The sequence below is a fragment of the Neoarius graeffei genome, chromosome 12 (assembly GCF_027579695.1).
Source record: "Neoarius graeffei isolate fNeoGra1 chromosome 12, fNeoGra1.pri, whole genome shotgun sequence".
Lineage (NCBI taxonomy): Eukaryota > Metazoa > Chordata > Actinopteri > Siluriformes > Ariidae > Neoarius > Neoarius graeffei.
Genome location: NC_083580.1, coordinates 57,579,437 through 57,597,669, shown reverse-complemented (window position 1 = coordinate 57,597,669; position 18,233 = coordinate 57,579,437). Strand labels below are relative to the sequence as shown.

General features: G+C 40.7%; 1 protein-coding gene across 4 annotated transcripts in view; it reads left to right on the top strand.

The window, feature by feature from the left end:
* Positions 1-285: 285 nt before the first annotated feature.
* Positions 286-18,233, top strand: part of nectin1a (nectin cell adhesion molecule 1a) — a 99,008-nt gene continuing 81,060 nt past the window's right edge. For all 4 annotated transcript variants that reach the window (XM_060936103.1, XM_060936101.1, XM_060936102.1 and 1 more), the window contains exon 1: positions 286-694. In XM_060936103.1, the coding sequence (XP_060792086.1) occupies positions 643-694 (52 nt within the window). In that variant the 5' untranslated portion in view covers positions 286-642. The remainder of the gene's footprint in view (positions 695-18,233) is intronic.

The following is an 18,233-nucleotide window of genomic DNA, read 5'->3' as shown; positions in this document are numbered from 1 at the left end:
AGCTATCACAGGGCTACAATAAGCAACCAAGTTTATTTAGTCAAGCCTTTTGATATTGAAGATAATAAGTGTTAAATGTGATTCTTAGTTTGCGTACCCTGATTGTAAAACAACCCTATACATTTTACACTGAGCACAAGGGACTCGAACTAACTATGACAGCATAAAAGGCAAAACATTCCAATTAAAGCCAGATAAACAAGGTCGAAGGTCTAAGAGGGCTGTCGGGCTGTAGATTCATGCACACAGACTCAGCAAAAGTAGGCGAGGCTATGTGTATGAATGAGTATCCACTCATCTGGTTAAATACAATGAGGGGAAGAACAGTGGGATGCGACCGCACGGGCATAAAGCAGATAAAGACAGCATGAGGAACCGAGTCAGCGGATACCATCAGAGATCACTAGCTCTTGTGCTGTTATTGTGACCTGTAGCTCATTAATCTCAGTGTCTTGTGCTTGGAGCTGCCCACGCACAGCACAGCTGAACAGAGAGAGAGAGAGAGAGAGAGAGAGCACCACTGACTGAACCGAACAGCAAGCGCACTTTTCGTTTTTCCGATCGCGCAATTGATCGCACTCGCCCCGATAAATGGGACTGTGGACTGTTTCTCACATCATAACCTGCTCATAAAGACAGATTATGTTCATTTTGGCTTTCCAGTTCCCTCTGATCGCCGTCCTTGCAATATCAGGTAAGACTGGTGGTTTATTTTCTGTTCCGACGAAGGTTACTAGGTTGTGACCGGAGTGCTTTTAGGCTGGGTTTTAATGCACACTGAACAATCAGTGAAGCCAGAAGGCAAACTAGACTCAGTGCCTGGAAAAGCACAGCATCATGCTGCTTAATGAATGGTTGGTTGTATAGTTGCAAGCTGCATAAAGAAGACAAGAAAAGGATGCTGCTGCTGCTGCTGCTGCAGATGTCTATAAGTTCCAGCTGTTTTGTTCTTTCTCTCGCGCGCGCGCTCAAAATGTACAAAAAGGAGAAAAAAAAACAGAAAATGAAAGAAGATTTATTACATTTGAACTGAAGCAAGTGTTGGTTAATTTGCTCTGATAGTAGTTCCAGCTACAAATCACAGGTTTATAACCTATTATTGCCCTCATTCTAATACTTTACCATTTCTATGGTAACAGCTTGGCGGTGTAGTGGTTAGCACTGTCACCTCACAGCAAGAAGGTCCGGGTTCGAGCCCAGCAGCCGATGAGGGCCTTTTTGTGTGGAGTTTGTATGTTCTCCCCGTGTCTGCGTGGGTTTCCTCTGGGTGCTCTGGTTTCCCTGACAGTCCAAAGACATGCAGGTTAGGCTAATTGGTGGCTCTAAATTGACCGTGAGTGTGAATGATTGTTTGTGTCTATGTGTCAGCCCTGCGATGACCTGGCGACTTGTCCACGGTGTACCCTGCCTCTCACCCATAGTCAGCTGGGATAGGCTCCAGCTTGCCTGCGACCCTGTAGAACAGGATAAGTGGCTGCAGATGATGGATGGATATAACAGCAGCTCTGACAGTAGTTCCAGCTACAAATTACAGGTTTATAACCTATTATTGCCCTCATTCTAATAGTATACCATTTCTATGGTAACAGCTGGGTGGCACAGTGGCGTAGTGGTTAGCACTGTCACCTCACAGCAAGAAGGTCCTGGGTTCGAGCCCAGCGGCCGATGAGGGCCTTTCTGTTTGGAGTTTGTATGTTCTCCCGGTGTCTGCATGGGTTTCCTCCGGGTGCTCCGGTTTCCTCCACAGTCCAAAGACATGCAGGTTAGGTTAACTGGTAGCTCTAACTTGACCGTAGGTATGAAAGTGAGTGTGAATGGTTGTTTGTGTGTGTCTATGTGTCAGCCCTGTGATGACCTGGTGACTTGCCCAGGGTGTGCCCCGCCTCTTGCCCATAGTCAGCTGGGATAGGCTCCAGCTTGCCTGCGACCCTGTAGAACAGGATAAACGCCTACAGATAATGGATGAATGGTAACAGCTCATTCACGGAGACTTATATGGAAAATACGCAACATAATCTAAGTCCAGTGATAAACAGATTTTAAGAACAAAAACAGCAAAACGCACGTTTATTATGAATCTTTCCCAGAAGCTGCTGTTTATTTAACATTTAAGGAAGGATTCTAGAGTGTTAGAACTTTGTAACAGTTTGTCTTAATGTATTAAAAAGAGTTTTTGTTGGTGAGGGAAATGCTATTTATAGTCACTAACATAAGTGACAACAGGAACTTCCATGAGATTAAATGCAAATATAAACGGATAAAAAAAGTTGTCAGGAATGCAGGCGACAGATGGACATCAAAGGTGAAAGAGAGTTTATTCAGGCAAGCGAATCCAAATCATGAGGCAAAACGCAGAATCAAAAAGCAGGCAAGGATCAGGCGAGGCACAAACAGAGTATCAGAGGCAAAGGCGCAGAATTAAAACCACAAACAAAGTCAAACCAGATAAACAATGCCATGATCAACAGCTTAGTCAAGTCAGACACAAGGTTCGCTGAACGTCCTTTTATACTATGGCTGTGTGACTGAGAAGTGATTAAGTTAAGGTGTGTGTGATTAGAACTCTGAAGGCTGTGAGCGATGAGGTGCAGGATGGTTGTTGTAGTCTGTGGTGGCCATATTTGAAGGCTGCTGTGAATTCTGGGAAATGGAGTCTTGAGTGCAAGCAGGTGCAGACGTGATAAAAGTATGATGCCAGTCATTAATAAATGAAAAATTGCAATCTTTATTCAACTGATGTGGTACACGAGGAATAAAACACTTATATAATTTAAAAATAAACAACTTCAGCGTAGTAAGATTAACTTCTCTTGTCATCAGGCCACATCACTATATTGTTGATTATTTTCCTATAACAGCATGTCCCCATGAAGTTTTATTCCTTCTAGTTAGAACCTTTTTATATTTTCAGTCATTCAATACTGAAGTAATCAGCTATCACAGTGTCATGTGCACAATGTATTTTATATGATTGAGGCCTGTATCAGATTCATTTTGTAGCTATCATCATCATCATCACTTTTTTATATGATACTATACACTTATCAGGTAGCAAGAGAACAGACAGTTCTTGAAGTTGATGTGTTGGAAGCAGGAAAAATGGGCAAGTGTAAAGATCTGAGTGACTTTGACAAGGGCAAAATTGTGATGGCTAGATGACCGGGTCTGAACATCTCCAAAATGGCACATCTTGTAGGGTGTTCCTGGTATGCAGTGGTTAGTACCTACCAAAAGTGGTCCAAGCAAGGACAACCGGTGAACCGGCGACAAGGTCATGGGTGTCGAAAGCTCACTGATTTGCATGGGGCACAAAGGCTAGCCTATATGGTCCAATCCCCCAGAAGAGCTACTGTAGCACAAACTGTTGAAAAAGTTAATGTTGACACCTTTCTGTTTTAGCCAGCATTAACTTTTTCAGCAATTTATGCTCCAGTAGCTCTTCTGGGTGGTATGGTGGTACAGTGGTTAGCACTGTTTCCTCACAGCAAGAAAGTTCTGGGTTCAAGCCCAGTGGCCGGCAGGGGCCTTTCTGTGTGGAGTTTGCATGTTCTTACCGTGTCTGCATGGGTTTCCTCCAAGTGCTCTGGTTTTCCCCGCTGTCCAAAGATATGCAGTTAGGTTAACTGGCTACTCTAAATTGTCCATAGGTATGAATGTGTATGTGAATGGTTGGTCCCAAGCCCGGAAATGGGAGGGTTGTGGCAGGAAATGCATCCAGCGTAAAACTATGACGTGCCAAGGACATGGCAGCAACCCCACACACATAAGTGAGACAAGATGGAAGAAAAAGAAGTGCTAAAGTAGCTCTTCTGTGTGATTGGACCATATGGGCTCGCCTTCGTGCTCCATGCGAATCAATGAGCCTTTGACACCCATGATCCTGTCGCTGGTTCATCAGTTGTCCTTCTTTGGACCACTTTTGGTAGGTACTAACCACTGCATACCGGGAACATCCTGCAAGGTGTGCCATTTTGGCGATGCTCAGACCCAGTCATCTAGCCATCACTATTTTGCCCTTGTCAAATTTGCTCAGATCCTTACGCTTGCCCATTTTTCCTGCTTCCAACACATCAACTTCAAGAACTGACTGTTCTCTTGCTGCCTAATTTATCCCACCCCTTAACAGGTGCCACTGTAATGAGATAATCAATGTTATTCACGTCACCTGTCAGTGGCCATTATGTTATGATTGATCGGTGTATATGTAGGCTGCATTTCAATGATTTATATGCCCCTTCTATGTCACACAACCATTGTGTTTCTCCCAATATATCACATTAGAGCATATCCTTTAATGCATTACTCTTGTGGAACTCATTTCTCCAATATGAGTTCCAACACAACACATCACAATGCATCAGCTATAACTAAAAGCACAAGGCTAATGTTAGCTTTACTAATGTACGTCTAATTAGCATAATACAGTTTTATGTTCGTTCGCTTGACAGAGTTGAGTGTTTTTATGTTAGGTACCTGGCAAGTATTGTTCTCCTCAAGAGTGCTGTGTTTTTAAGCCAGAAATCCTCATTGAAGGGTAATGAATTCTCAAAGCAAATATATTATGCATGTAAATGCTTAGGCTGGTGAATGAGCCCCAAGTGTGAAAATGTAATTACTTATAGCAGGTTTGCAGGTGACTCATATTTCTGACAAGGTTTGTCTTGGCTTATAAAACTTAATTTATTTTGGTAATGAAATCCTCAATGAATTAATCATTCACACATAAGCTGCTTTCTCAATTCTAATGATAACATTATAAAAGTTCAGAAGAAGCAAATTAATCAAAAAAGTAAAACCCAACCTCCCCTTACTAAGATAATCAGCTCATTCTTTCCTCGCTTTGTCTTAGATTAAATTATGATGTGTTTGTTTCACTTCTCTCATCGATTCATGCTGCAGTTTATAGGCCTCTGCTCCTCCCAAGTCCCATAAGATTACATTCCGTCTTCTCCGAATCATACTAATGAGACTTAAAATAAACATGCCATAATTCCTAAGGGAATGTCTCAGGAAATTATAAAAAAAAAGAAACATTAATCTTAGGGATGCAGAATGATATAGCTAGATGATGTCAGGATTTATTGATATGAAACCCTGGAATGGTATTACAGTATATCTAAAACTGGCAACCAGAAGAGGAGGGGTTGCACTTTTTAACTCTCAGGTTTCTCCAAAAGTCCTTAGGTTATTTTTTGTGTCATTTTTAGCATTACATTAAATACATTTAGCAGATGCTCTTATCCAGAGCAACATATAACATAGCCAGAGCAGCCTGTGGGTTAGGTGCTTTGCTCAAAGGCACTTCAGCCATTCCTGCTGGTCCAGGGAATCAAACCGGTGACCTTTTGGTCCCAAAGCTGGTTCTCTAACCATCAGGCCATGGCTTCCCTAGCACAGGAGTCAACATCTGGATTTCCACAAAACGGGTTAATTACAACGGCAATGCTATATAAACAACTTGAAATTAAATGGCATTGCAAATTATGCAAGTCCTTTGGATTATTAGTACTTGATTTACATATTCCTGACATAATTACAAACTAACTTTTATTACAGCAGAGCCCTGTTGAATTTCCAAATCACTGCTTTATATTAATGCGCTTGTTCTAATACATTATTGTTTCTGTAGTAACAGCTAGTGTTGTAGTCAAGGCCATCTAAATTGAGATGAAGTCATGACCGAGACCAGAGTCTGTATTGAGACAGAGGCAAGACCAAGACTTTGAAGGGTCAAGACCGGGACCAGACCAGCGTGTGTGAAGGGGGGTAGGGAGGGATGACGGCCTTTAACAGTAACAAAAGTTTAAAATTAGCAGTGAGTCATGAGGAAATTTGAGGCAGGACATTTTACATACAATCACAGTAATGATGTTAATGAATAAATCAGATAGTACATAGGTAATTTAGTGAAATCCCTGCAGTTGTGGTCTTGACCAGTCTTGAAATAAAATCCCGAGTCCTTTATGTCTGAGATCGAGACAAGACCAAGTAAAAATGTAGTTGATTGATTCCGAGACGAGCCCAAGACCTTCAAAAAGTGGTCTTGAGACTAAGACCAATCTCAAGCACTACAACACTAGTAACAGCTAATTCACAGGGACTTGATAATAATAATAATAATAATAATATTATTATTATTATTATTATTATTATTATTATTATTTAAGCCTAATAATAAACAGATTAATATATGTATTGCTATTTAACAAAAGTATAATTGTTTGTCTGGTTGCGTTTTATATAGAAGGAGTCTCCAGTGTCAGTGCTTTGTAATAGTCAGACATAAAGCTGTAACTTTACGTTTTCTGAGCTTTGTCATGAAAGGTCATGTAACGCTTGTATTTGCGTGCACACTTCCATTAAAACAAACTCGCTGTGTCTCATGCTTGTTGGCTTGAGAGAGAAATGCAGTGTATTAATGTGTAATGGAAGATGTCCGGTAACCTCACCATTCAGTAACCTCAAAAACTTCTTAATGCCCTGAATTATATGATGGGATGCCCTGAGTTATGTGATGGGAAATTGACATATGCCAGGATAAGCCTGCATTTGAGCCGTGACGACCTTCACTCTTTAGTGGAGAAACGCTATAACCCACCAAGACAAGGAGGCGTCTTTATTTGCATGTCAATCATGCCGTCTGTCAATTCAGAAACCTCTGCCTCTAACATTAGGTGTGAGTGTGTTTTCAGGGGTGTGGCTTTCACAGGAATGCTAAAGAAAGAGGCTTGACTTGTTTGAGTTTTCAGCTTTAAAACAGCGACAGTAAGACAGGGCAAAATTACAGACTATAACTTGAAGACAATATGTGTTGACATGAAAGATCTGCATTATGTCAGTCAGCATATCACTGTGATGTAGAGATATCACCTCAGTGGGCTGGATGGATAGAATTAGACAAACCAAACAGCAAGTTTGTTTATCACTAGTCCAGGACAAACACACAGTATCAATGTGGTACATTTCATATTATCATGTTTTTAACACAGGGCGGCATGGTGGTGTAGTGGTTAGCACTGTCGCCTCGCAGCAAGAAGGTTATACGGTAGGTTTGAGCCCAGTGGCCGATGGGGGCCTTTCTGTATGGAGTTTGCATGTTCTCCCCGTGTCTGCGTGGGTTTCCTCTGGGTGCTCCGGTTTCTCCCACAGTCCAAAGGCATGCAGATTAGGCTAATTGGTGGCTCTAAATCGACTGTAGGTGTGAATGTGAGTGTGAATGGTTGTGTGTCTCTATGCCCTGTCCACACGGCAACGGATTCAGGTGAATCTGATAAAATTGTTTATCGTTTCGGCCTGGCGTCCACATGGCACCGGCATTTTGGGTGCCCCAAAACGAAATCTTTTGAGAACGGGTTCCAGAGTGGAAAGATCTGGCAACGGCGCCGTTGCGAAGTCGTCTGGATGAGTAGAACGGATTTGTTTACAATGACGTCACAACCACATGACTGTCAGTGCTTCACGCCGGGTAGAATTATAACGAACTCGATGCGAGTTGTCAACAAATCCTATAACTTGGTTCATGAAACGCGCTTACAAAATATTTTCACTGTGAATATTTATTGTGTAATGGTGCAAAGTGAGAGAGAGAGAGACTCTGCCCTTAGGGCAGAGTCAATCCCGCCAGCAAAAATAGGGAAAAAAAGGAGTGATCTCACCTCTTCAGATGTTGGTTTAAGTCCTACAATACATTCCTCAAAAAGGGCGTAGAAGAACAAATTAATCCATCAACGTGTAGCATTCAATTTATTCCGGACCATTAAAGATGCTGCCTTCCGCGTAGAATCATACGTCATCCTCGCCGCCATATTGGATGGGTCAAAGCGGAGAATAAAGATGCCTCATTCATGTGCTGCATTTAACTGTACCAACAGGTTTACCATCCAAACGAGATCACATGGGATTACCTTTCACAGGTGAGACTGGAAAAATACTTTTGATTGTATTTGGTCATTATAACGTTACTTTACGAACAGATTTTCCTGACTTTGTGGCTAATATGAAGTCTCGCGCATAATAGTTTATGCGCATGTGTCCTTACTTCTTCTATTGTCCTGGTGTCTCCGATGGGACCATCTTACAGCGAACCTAGAGGTGTGGCATGTGTATTGCATCGTTTTCAGCAAGCGTTGCGTCGCCATATGTACCTGATATTTTACTGATCCGTTGCCCATGTGGACGCGATATTTTTTTTAATAACATCTCGTTGCCGTTGTCGTGTGGATGTAGCCATAGGATGTATGTGTCAGCCCTGCGATGATCTGGCAACTTGTCCAGGGTGTACCCCGCCTCTCGCCTGTAGTCAGCTGGGATAGGCTCCAGCTTGCCCACGACCTTGCACAGGATAAGCGGTTGGATGGATGGATGTTTTTAACACTTAATTATCTAAGTGTCTATTTATGCCATTCCCACATCCTGTTCTTGTTAATGTCATTGTGGTGGCCCATTTTCACCACTTGTTGATGATGATGACCTGAACTCTTTTCCATGGTGCATTGAATGTTTTGGAAACTGCTTTATACCACTTTCCTGATCAATACCTTTTGACAATGAGATCCTGTCCATGCTTTGTGCAGACCGTAGCTTCAGCAGCCACATTAAACCAAGAAAATCCTACAGAAACAGCTGATCTCTACTTGGTGTTAACCAGAATCACTTCACTGATGACATGTGTATGATAAATACATGCGTTTGAATGTGATTGGTTCATTCGGAGCACATTAATTTTTTACATTACAAAAACCTGCAGAAAGGATTTTCCTAATTAATGACACGTTTTGTTAATATTTAATTATTACTTATTTATACAGGTATATTATTGACACTAAAATAAGACTGGAAATTCAACACCTTAGAAGAGTATAACTAGACATTCTGCATTTCTAAAAACTGAATAAGACATAAATTTGTAGTATTTGAACTGAAGCATTAGGTTATGTGTTTTTGCACTATTTGTGTAGACAGATAAAGATATATTTCAACATAAGCCCCTTGGAAATTGTTATAATACCTGTGAACTGATTCTGATTATTTTTTATGAATTATGCAACAGACTCAAGGCTTAATGTCAGAGAGGGGGAAAAAAAACCTTTTCACAGTTATATGAAAGCCTGGCAAATAATCCTCCAAATATATTCAAATGCACATCCTGCACATCCTTGCCTCACAGAGAACTTGCATGTGTTTATTTCTGGTGTCCAACATCATCTGACTGTACAGAGGATAATCCTGACCCACTTTTCGCCCTCTGGGTCTCATCAATCCCTATTTAGTCTCTACTGAGCACGCTCCGACCATCTGTTACACTCTGGACCGTTGCCATGGCGATACTGTATGACTTCTCCACACAGATACAATGCAGCTGGTCACAGGCCACGTTGGAAAGACCTGGACTTGACCGTGGATCATGCTATAACCTGATGTGGATGAGCTATAACCTGTACACGGCAGTCTGCGCTACAGTGATCAGGAACAGTGATTACGAAGACAGAGTAATCACAGAATACCGCAACAGCTATCCGCCCCAACCACCCCCTATCCCCTCCAACACACCTAGAGCTCGGTAGTGCAAAATTACAAACATCTAATCATGATGTTCTCTTATCATAGACTGGAAAGCGCCTTCAGAGCACAATCATCCTTCCACATGTCATGTAAACAGCTTTTGTCCAGATAAAATCATAGATTGGAGGGATGCTGTGGTATGCAATGACAGTAATACTGTCAAGTGTGACTAACCCTGCCTAATAGTATTACTCAGATAGATAGCAACTCCTACAGCTTCCTGGCACATTGTATTAAGTTTAATGTCTGGCTTAAGGCTACCTTCTGTAACAGAGCTCAACTGTACTTACAAACATAATAACAATCTCAGTGTAATTACAGATAATATAATCGAATATCCTGCTGCTCAGATATTATATTTTACTCAATAATTTCTTCCATGATTATTTAATATTCACTGCTGAATTCTCAATTCTGATTAGTCAGAGTGTCAATTTTCAGTAACAACAGTGCTGACAATAGTGCAAGGCAAATCATAGAATTATATTCATCCTGAACAATCCCGCCCATTAGTAAAACAAAATCTGCTGTTTTTGTTGTCCAGTTAATCTCCTCCAAATTTCCTCTTGGGGAGCAATAAAGTGCATACGTCCATCCATCCATCCATCCATCTATCTATCTATCTATCTATCTATCTATCTATCTGTGACGGCTGGTAGTCTTTCAAACAGGGGAGGCTGGTCGGTTACGATATTTCCAGATTTTAAAAGAAAAAAGAAAAAACATCAATTTTGCCCATACTCTTGCCTCTGATCTGGCTGATTGTTGGCAGGGTCACAAACTGTGAAATAACAGGTTCTTTTGGCCCATTAGCCTACTGTCCAATATACATGATGGTGGTGTTGGGGGGTATGTTTTAACATTTTATATTTTAAAATTGTGGCAAGTTGTTTAAAAATTGATCATTATTGAAAGTAGCTCTTTGTCAGGAACCTCAGCAGTAACAGCAGAGTGTTCTGGAATAGGCACAAGCACTGACCTTGGGGAGCCAAACATAGAGCTGGGTGCCACACATTTCATTCAATGACACTTTCCCTATATTTTACTTATTTTGACTGAGAAATGTTTTATTGACAATTTTGATAACCCTTCACTTTTAATCCAGGTCTGTAGTGTGAAATGTTCTCGGCTGTGTTTTTGTTTAAAAATGTTTTCCAAATTGTAGCTGTGTTTAATTCATATCCAGAAAAATATATATTCCAATATAATATACTCAGCATAAACATTTCAAATAGATTCTATATTTTTGGTCCATCCATGACATATTACTAAAGTAGCCTATTTACTGTTGTTGATGTGGGTCACTTGCTGTTAGCCAATTCACTTTCTCGTACCAGGAGAGCTGAAAGGAACGAGTATTATTCCCTACCTTTTTCACCAAGTCAATTTGAGGCGTTGGTCTACCCTGCTCTTTAATTTAAATTTTTTCCTCGAAAGGAAGACTGGCAAATGGCTTCGCCAAAATTAAATCAGCAATGCTTGGCATCCGTGCGCAGCTTTCTTGCTAGCTGACTAGCCCCCTCAAGTTCAAGTTCAGTCACTCAAATAAACGAAATTTCTGGAACTAAGATAGCAAACTTGACAACACTATATTTACACTTTATTTACAATGAAAATATATACAAACTAAAAAAGCTGGTAGAAACCGTATGTAATGAATGAAATCGAAATGTAAGCTGATCTCTTACAATACACCACAGCACTCGCGAATCCGCATGGGACTGAACTGAAATTCACCGCTGCCTGTCTATAGTTGAAATGAGCTGTCAATCAAAGAAAATATCCGTCCGCTTTTACCAATCACCAGTCTCCTCGCGGAAAGCTTTGCCATGTCCCTCCCACTGTGAGGCTCGGAGTCCGGTGGGCGGGCGTTTTCGCAGTATTTGTCCAATAATCGTCTTGCATTTTGATATTGAAAAGCGCATAGCTCCCAAATGCCATTGAAGTCCACTGAGGCTGGGAGTCCGGTGGGCGGGCGTTTTCGCAGTATTTGTCCAATAATTGTCTTGCATTTTGATATTGAAAGCGCATACTGTAGCTCCCAAATGCCATTGAAGTCCACTGAGGCTGGGCTGCATCACACTGTCACGAGGGGGAAAAACTCACGCGCACATTAGGCGAACTGGGGAAAGTTATAACTGAATGATTTTGCACTGTAGTTGGGTTGAGCACATATATTTCTATGATTCTGGATCTGAAATAGCAATGTTATAACTTATAACATTGCTATTTCAGATCCAGAATTTTTAGAGGAGGCTGAGCCTCCCTCGTTGTCTTAGAGCAATCGCCCATGCTATCTATCTATCTATCTATCTATCTATCTATCTATCTATCTATCTATCTATCTATCTATCTATCTATCTATCTAGCATCTTTGCACTGTTGAATAGAAAATTCCATTGTGACCAGCTCTGTCTGAGTGCATTTGGCCATGAGCTATAAGGAGAGGTCTGTTGACAGATATAAGCTTCCATGCTGCGTACTCTCATTTCCAGAATCAACAATTTCAGCTGAACAGGTTGTCCACATGAGTGCATTTTATGTAACGGTATGTAATTTAATCGTGTAATATGGTGCACTGTTTTATTTGTTTTCATAGTTAACAATGTAGCCTAACAAGCACTGAAGCTGGAAATGTAATTTATCGCCTGTGTGTGGCAGTTAATTGAAGTTGTTTTCCAGTACCAGGATACACTCATAATATTTTATGAGTCAAAATAATAGCCCCAAAATAGTGATGTTCTGCAGTTTTTGCTTTACTGATTCTGATTCTGAATTACCAGACTATGCTGATGTGTTAAACAATGAAATGCGGCCAAGGTCATACTTGGGCATGATACCTTTTCCGGATTTTGTTGACTAAACCCAGGGGAATATGAATACAATATGAGGCAATGGTGACCTTTGCAGGCCTTCAGTCCACCTGCACATGACTCAGTTGCTAAATATGGGTTTCTCAGTCTTTGGCTCAATAACCACCATATTTTTTATACTGTATGACCTCTGAGATATTTTAATGCTTATTATTTGCTGTATTTAATGTAGCCTGTGAAGGTAAGCTTGTTTAATTCTTGTTTTGTATTCTGTTAGTTGTCTCAACAGGTTCTGGGATTGTGTGGGCAGTTTGTAGATGCACTTCCAACTTAAACAAGAAAGAGACTGGAGTGCTTTTGTCATATCTCAGAAATATTTATGCACTATGTGTCAAGATTTAAATGGAAACCTCTGCTGGGTCTGAGGAATGAAAACCTAACTTGGTGCTGTAGAAGTTGCAGGGTTATTGTGAAGTTGCATCAGAGTTTAATCCTGAGCTCCATTACCTCTGACTGACAGAATAATAAAGATGGTTTGTGTGTGTGTGTGTGTGTGTGTGTGTGTGTTGCACCACAGGATTTTTGTACCAGATGCTCTGTTTCCAGAATGTGTAGAAATGGCTTTGAAAAGTGCATGATATTTTGCACTGTTTTCACTGGCTGATCCAGTAACTATCAACGAATAATCGCCTCAATAGCGCCCCTACAGGATCAGCCAGCAAAAACAGTCCAAAATATCATACACTTTTCAACACCATTTCTACACATTCTGTAAACAGAGCATCTGGTACAAAAATCCCATGGCGCGACACACACACACACACACACACACACACACACACACACACACACACACACACAAACCGGTCACTTTAAAAGGAACTTGTTCTTGATTCTAAGATTCCTGTTCTTGGCTGCAGGAGTGGAACCCAATGTGGTCTTCTGCTGTTGCATGCTGAAATGCTTTTCTGCTCACCACGGTTGTAAAGAGTGATTATATGAGTTACTATACCCTTCCTGGCAGCTCGAACCAATCTGGCCATTTTTCTCTGACCTCTCTTGTCAACAAGGCGTTTCCACCCACAGAACTGTCGCTCACTCAATGTTTTTTTTATTTTCCGCACCATTCTGTGTGACTCTTGTGTGTGAAAACCCCAGGAGATCAGCCATTTCTGAAATACTCAATCAGTCCATCTGGCACCAATGCCCATGCCACAGTGAAAGTCACAGAGATCATAATTTTTCCCATTCTGGTGTTTGAATTGAACATTAACTGAAGCTTGATTTGTATCTGCATGATTTTATGCATTGTGCTGCTGTCAAGGGATTAGCTGATTAGATAACTGCATAAAACAGCGGGTATACCTAATAAAGTGGCTGGTGAGTGTGTGTGTGTGTGTGTGTGTGTGTGTGTATAATACACGAGTGAAATGCCTCAGCACATTGTGCTCTGGACCCCTCCTGATTCTGTATAACCACCCAAGCGTGATGGTTTTGACACTTCATGCTGCGATAAGCTCAATATATGCTTTCAAATAATGTAACTGTCTTCAGTCCTCATTGGAAGTCAAGCAACATTACTGCTATGAAGGCAGTGGTGCTACTTGGACTTTTTCTTGGTGTTCACTGCCTAAACACTTCCCTTAGACAGCTAAATCACATTTTATTAGGAGAAACAGGATTAACCAGCTAGTTACACTCTTAGCATAGGTGACAAAGCGATAAAGTACCCGAGGTTTACTTCAGGAGGAGAAAATAAAGCAGCCTAGATCAGAGATGTCATTTTATAAAATCCTATTATGTGCATGTTATTTTAATCATTTTCAGTAGAACGGTCATAAACCTATTTCATTTCCCCTGCCTACATATATGAATATTATATTAATAGGACAAGATTGGATGGGTGGCATCGCCTAAAATGCATGAGCATGCCACACTTATTAATTTAATCCTACAGGGATTTCATTTAGCATATTTCCTCAGGCTTCCCTGGAATTAATTCCTGGCTATGCCACTGAAGTACACTGTGTACACTAAATTACATTAAAAGGCCTTACAGGTGATAGAAGATACTGTATGTGAGCTTATATTTTTACTAGCAGGAGAGAAGACCTGCTATATTGAGGAGGTTAAACAATATTGCCCTGTACACATCCTTCCTTTTGGTTCTGACACTGTCGTAATGGCTCTGATATCCAGCTGATATGAAAACTATTCAAGCTCCAGGACATGGATGATATCAGATGACACTTTTTATTTTTAAAAGACTGATCAGCCGCTGCTTGCAGAATGAACATATCACATTCCCACGTGGCTATAAAGGAATGTGGGTTGAATGTCCTGACTTTCAGTTTGCTTGCTACATTTTTGAACTTGAACTGACCCTAAATTTTTGGAGATATTTTCCATTTTAATCCATACACAGTACACATAAGTGAAATCTGAAGTCTGAAAAATGAATCAACTCACGCGGTGCGTTGCGAAACCCATCACTGTATATCATACATCTATAATCATTGTTGCACCATAAATTGGGCTATATCCATCCCCTCATGTCTCTTCATTGTAAGAAATATATACAGTTTGCTAGCATTTGATCTTGTTTAAACCCCAACGGGGATTTGCTTAATCAGAACCAGACAAAGTCCTACATCTGGATCACATTTTTTGTACTTACCAGTGATGAGAAGAGGTTCTTGGCACATTATTCTCCATACAGAAAAAACACAGCCACATTGTTCCTGCACAAGTCTTTTTTTTTTCCCCTAATTTATTTTTAGCTTATATAAAGGAATGGCTCAGAGAAAAATCAAGCACACAATTTTCAATAGACTATTTAATATCTATATATCTTCTGTAGTTTTGTACTGGAGCAACAAAACTGATGCAGCTAACATATAATAGAAGTAATGCATGCCCTCACACATTAGATATCTACAGATGGATGACAAATTAAAGGAAAACCCAACATAAAATGGCTTAAAATGTCAACGTTAAATGTGTTGGACCACCATAAGCTACCTGATCAGCTTCACTGCACTTTAGCAGCAATTCTAGACATTGAACTCTAATGGAGCAACGAACACCATTCTTATGAAAGATTTGGTTCACGGTTTGGTGTTTTGATAATGGTAGAACACTGTTTACCACTCCAAAATCTTCCACGGGTGTTCAACTAGGTTAGGATCTGTTGAGTGTGAAGGCCATAGCATATGTTTTACATCATTTTCATTCTCATCAAACCATTCAGTGAACCATCGTGTCCTGTGGATGGGGGCAGAGTCATCCTGGATAAGACCACTGCTATGAGAAATGTTTCATCTTTGGATAAATGAGCTCAGTCAGAAGAGCGTTGCATTTATTTGCTGTGAGTTTTCACTCCAAGGGTTCAAGTATACTCAAACCATGCGAGCAAAATGAATAAATAAATGCAATCATGGAATAACAGAATGACCATATTTCCTTTAATTTGTCACCTGTCTGTTTCTCAACTCAGATCCACACACTCAGAAAAAAAAAGTATATCACTGTACCTTTAAGGCTACAACGGCTTGTCAGTGGGGCAGTACCCTCTAATGTACTTATTTGTACCATTTATATACTGATTGGGAACATGTATATACCTTTTTAACCCCAAAAAGTTACACATATCTACCTTGAAGCCAATAATGAGCCCTAGGGGGTACATTATTGTAGATTGTACCTTGGGGGACAGAAATGAACTCATACTGTACCCCTATTTCTGATAGTGCCATTTTTGAATGATGGCCATGAGGCAAGCTTGTAGTACTTGAGTCCAGAACTTGAACTCGAGTCTGACTCGTGCCCTAATTTTAAAGGAGATATGCAGAAACTTTATTTTAAAATAAATTTCTGAGTGGATAGTATCTCCATCCTTGACTCTTGTATGCTGCATAAATGGGAATAAAAATATATATTTTTGAGATTTAAAATTGACTGCAAAATTGGCATTCGAGTTGCCCCGCTGAGCCAGCCAGCCCTGAATGCATGACGTCACAGCGGTAACCGGTTTTAAGGCCGAGGCCTTTGACAGCTATAGACCAAAGTCATATAAATAAAAATTTATGGTGAAAGTAAGAAATACCGTTACCGACTTGTTAAACTAAGACTGATTTGACTTCATTGATTGTGGGTTGACTCTCATTAAAACAGGATCGGTGTTATAACTTATGCAACATATATGTACATGCATGCATTTTCACTGATATAACGTAAAAGGCTCATTAAATAATCAGATGAACTGAGACAATCACATTCTGAAGCAAATTAAATAATCTTATACCAGCAACTTAAACACACAATACAAGTTACATGTATTAATCTAAATGCAGGTAAACAACGAGTGTTGTTGTTTTTGTTGTTTTGTATCCAAATGAGAGTCGCTTCTTACCCATCTGTGTTCTCGCTTCTTGAAGGCTGATCTTGTGGCCTATTGTTTTGAAACAATCTGACTTTAAGTTGTTCGTTCAGTTCTCCGTTCATTCGCTTCTTCCATGTAAGGGCGAGATATTGCTGCTGAGGCAAGCATATCCAGCGGAGAAATCAGACGGCTGCGCCACTCATTCTCCGTTTTCTTCATACTGAGGACTCCACCATTACTGCTTGGCTCAGACAATTACTAAGACCTGGGACTGGACGTCACTGGTTTTAGCAACAACCGCGGGGAGGTCACTGCCCAAGCGATGTCCCGTTCCGTCCCGGGTTTTAGCAACAACCCTCGGCTCACACTCCAGGAGAACTGTTGCAACTGAACTTACTTTCCATTTTTATAGTTTTATTTTCCTTTAGTTGTTGGTACTGCATCCTCTTTCAATTCGGGCTTATAGCCAACGCTTCTCAACAGATCAGAGGTTTCGTACAAGTCTTTGGTAAAATGTGCAGAGCAGAGGAGAGCCCACTTCATAGGCGCCCAATGTGCGCGTGAACTTCTCGCAAAACGCGACCAAATCTTTGCAGTTTGAACATTCTTGGGCCATGAATGCAGCATAAATCCACCTTCTGTCGTGTTGCTGCACCCACCAGCAACACATCTACATGGCATGGCAATAAATTAGCTCAAAATGGAGGATTGGAGTTGGAGTCAGTTCTATGTTTTAGTATAGCGGAAATGGCGATGAGCATACCTGTCAACCCTCCCGTTTTTCCCAGGAACTCCCTTATTTTGACTTATTTCCCGCTGTCTTCCCGTTTTTTTATTTTCCCAAAAATATCCTGTATTTTGACATTATATAAAAGTCCCGTATTTTCACAATATAAAAAAGTCGGTAGGTCCAGAATTCATGACGCGCCTCTGACAGGAGTTTACAGCAGGAAGTCGGGCCATGAATTCACGTCCCCGCCCTCTCAGGCATCAGTAATTACATAACTCCGTCCGGAGGCGAGGCTGAACAAGTGATTAGGTCCAGTGTTGCCAGATTGGGCGGTTTCCCGCCCAAGTTGGGCGGTTTCAAGTGCATTTTGGCGGGTTTTGAACATATTTTGGGCTGGAAAACGTCAGCAGTATCTGGCAACACTGATTAGGTCTGAGGTGAAGATGGCGATGCTAATAGCTAAGAAAAACATTAGCCTCTCTTTCTTTGATGATTTCAACAAGTGCGTGGCTGGAATGTTCCCAGACTCTTCCATCGCAAAGAAATTTTCCATGGGGAAAACGAAAGCCTCCCAAATAATCAAAGGTAAGCTACACATGTTTACATTAAGTATGTCCTGGCTAAGACCTCATAAATAGCCTAGTGTAAACTAATTGGTGTATTAACTGTTTTATCCACTCATTGTCTGTTTTATTTTCTATCTGAAACTTACCCATTTTAAATCACTCTTGGTTTAATATTTTATATT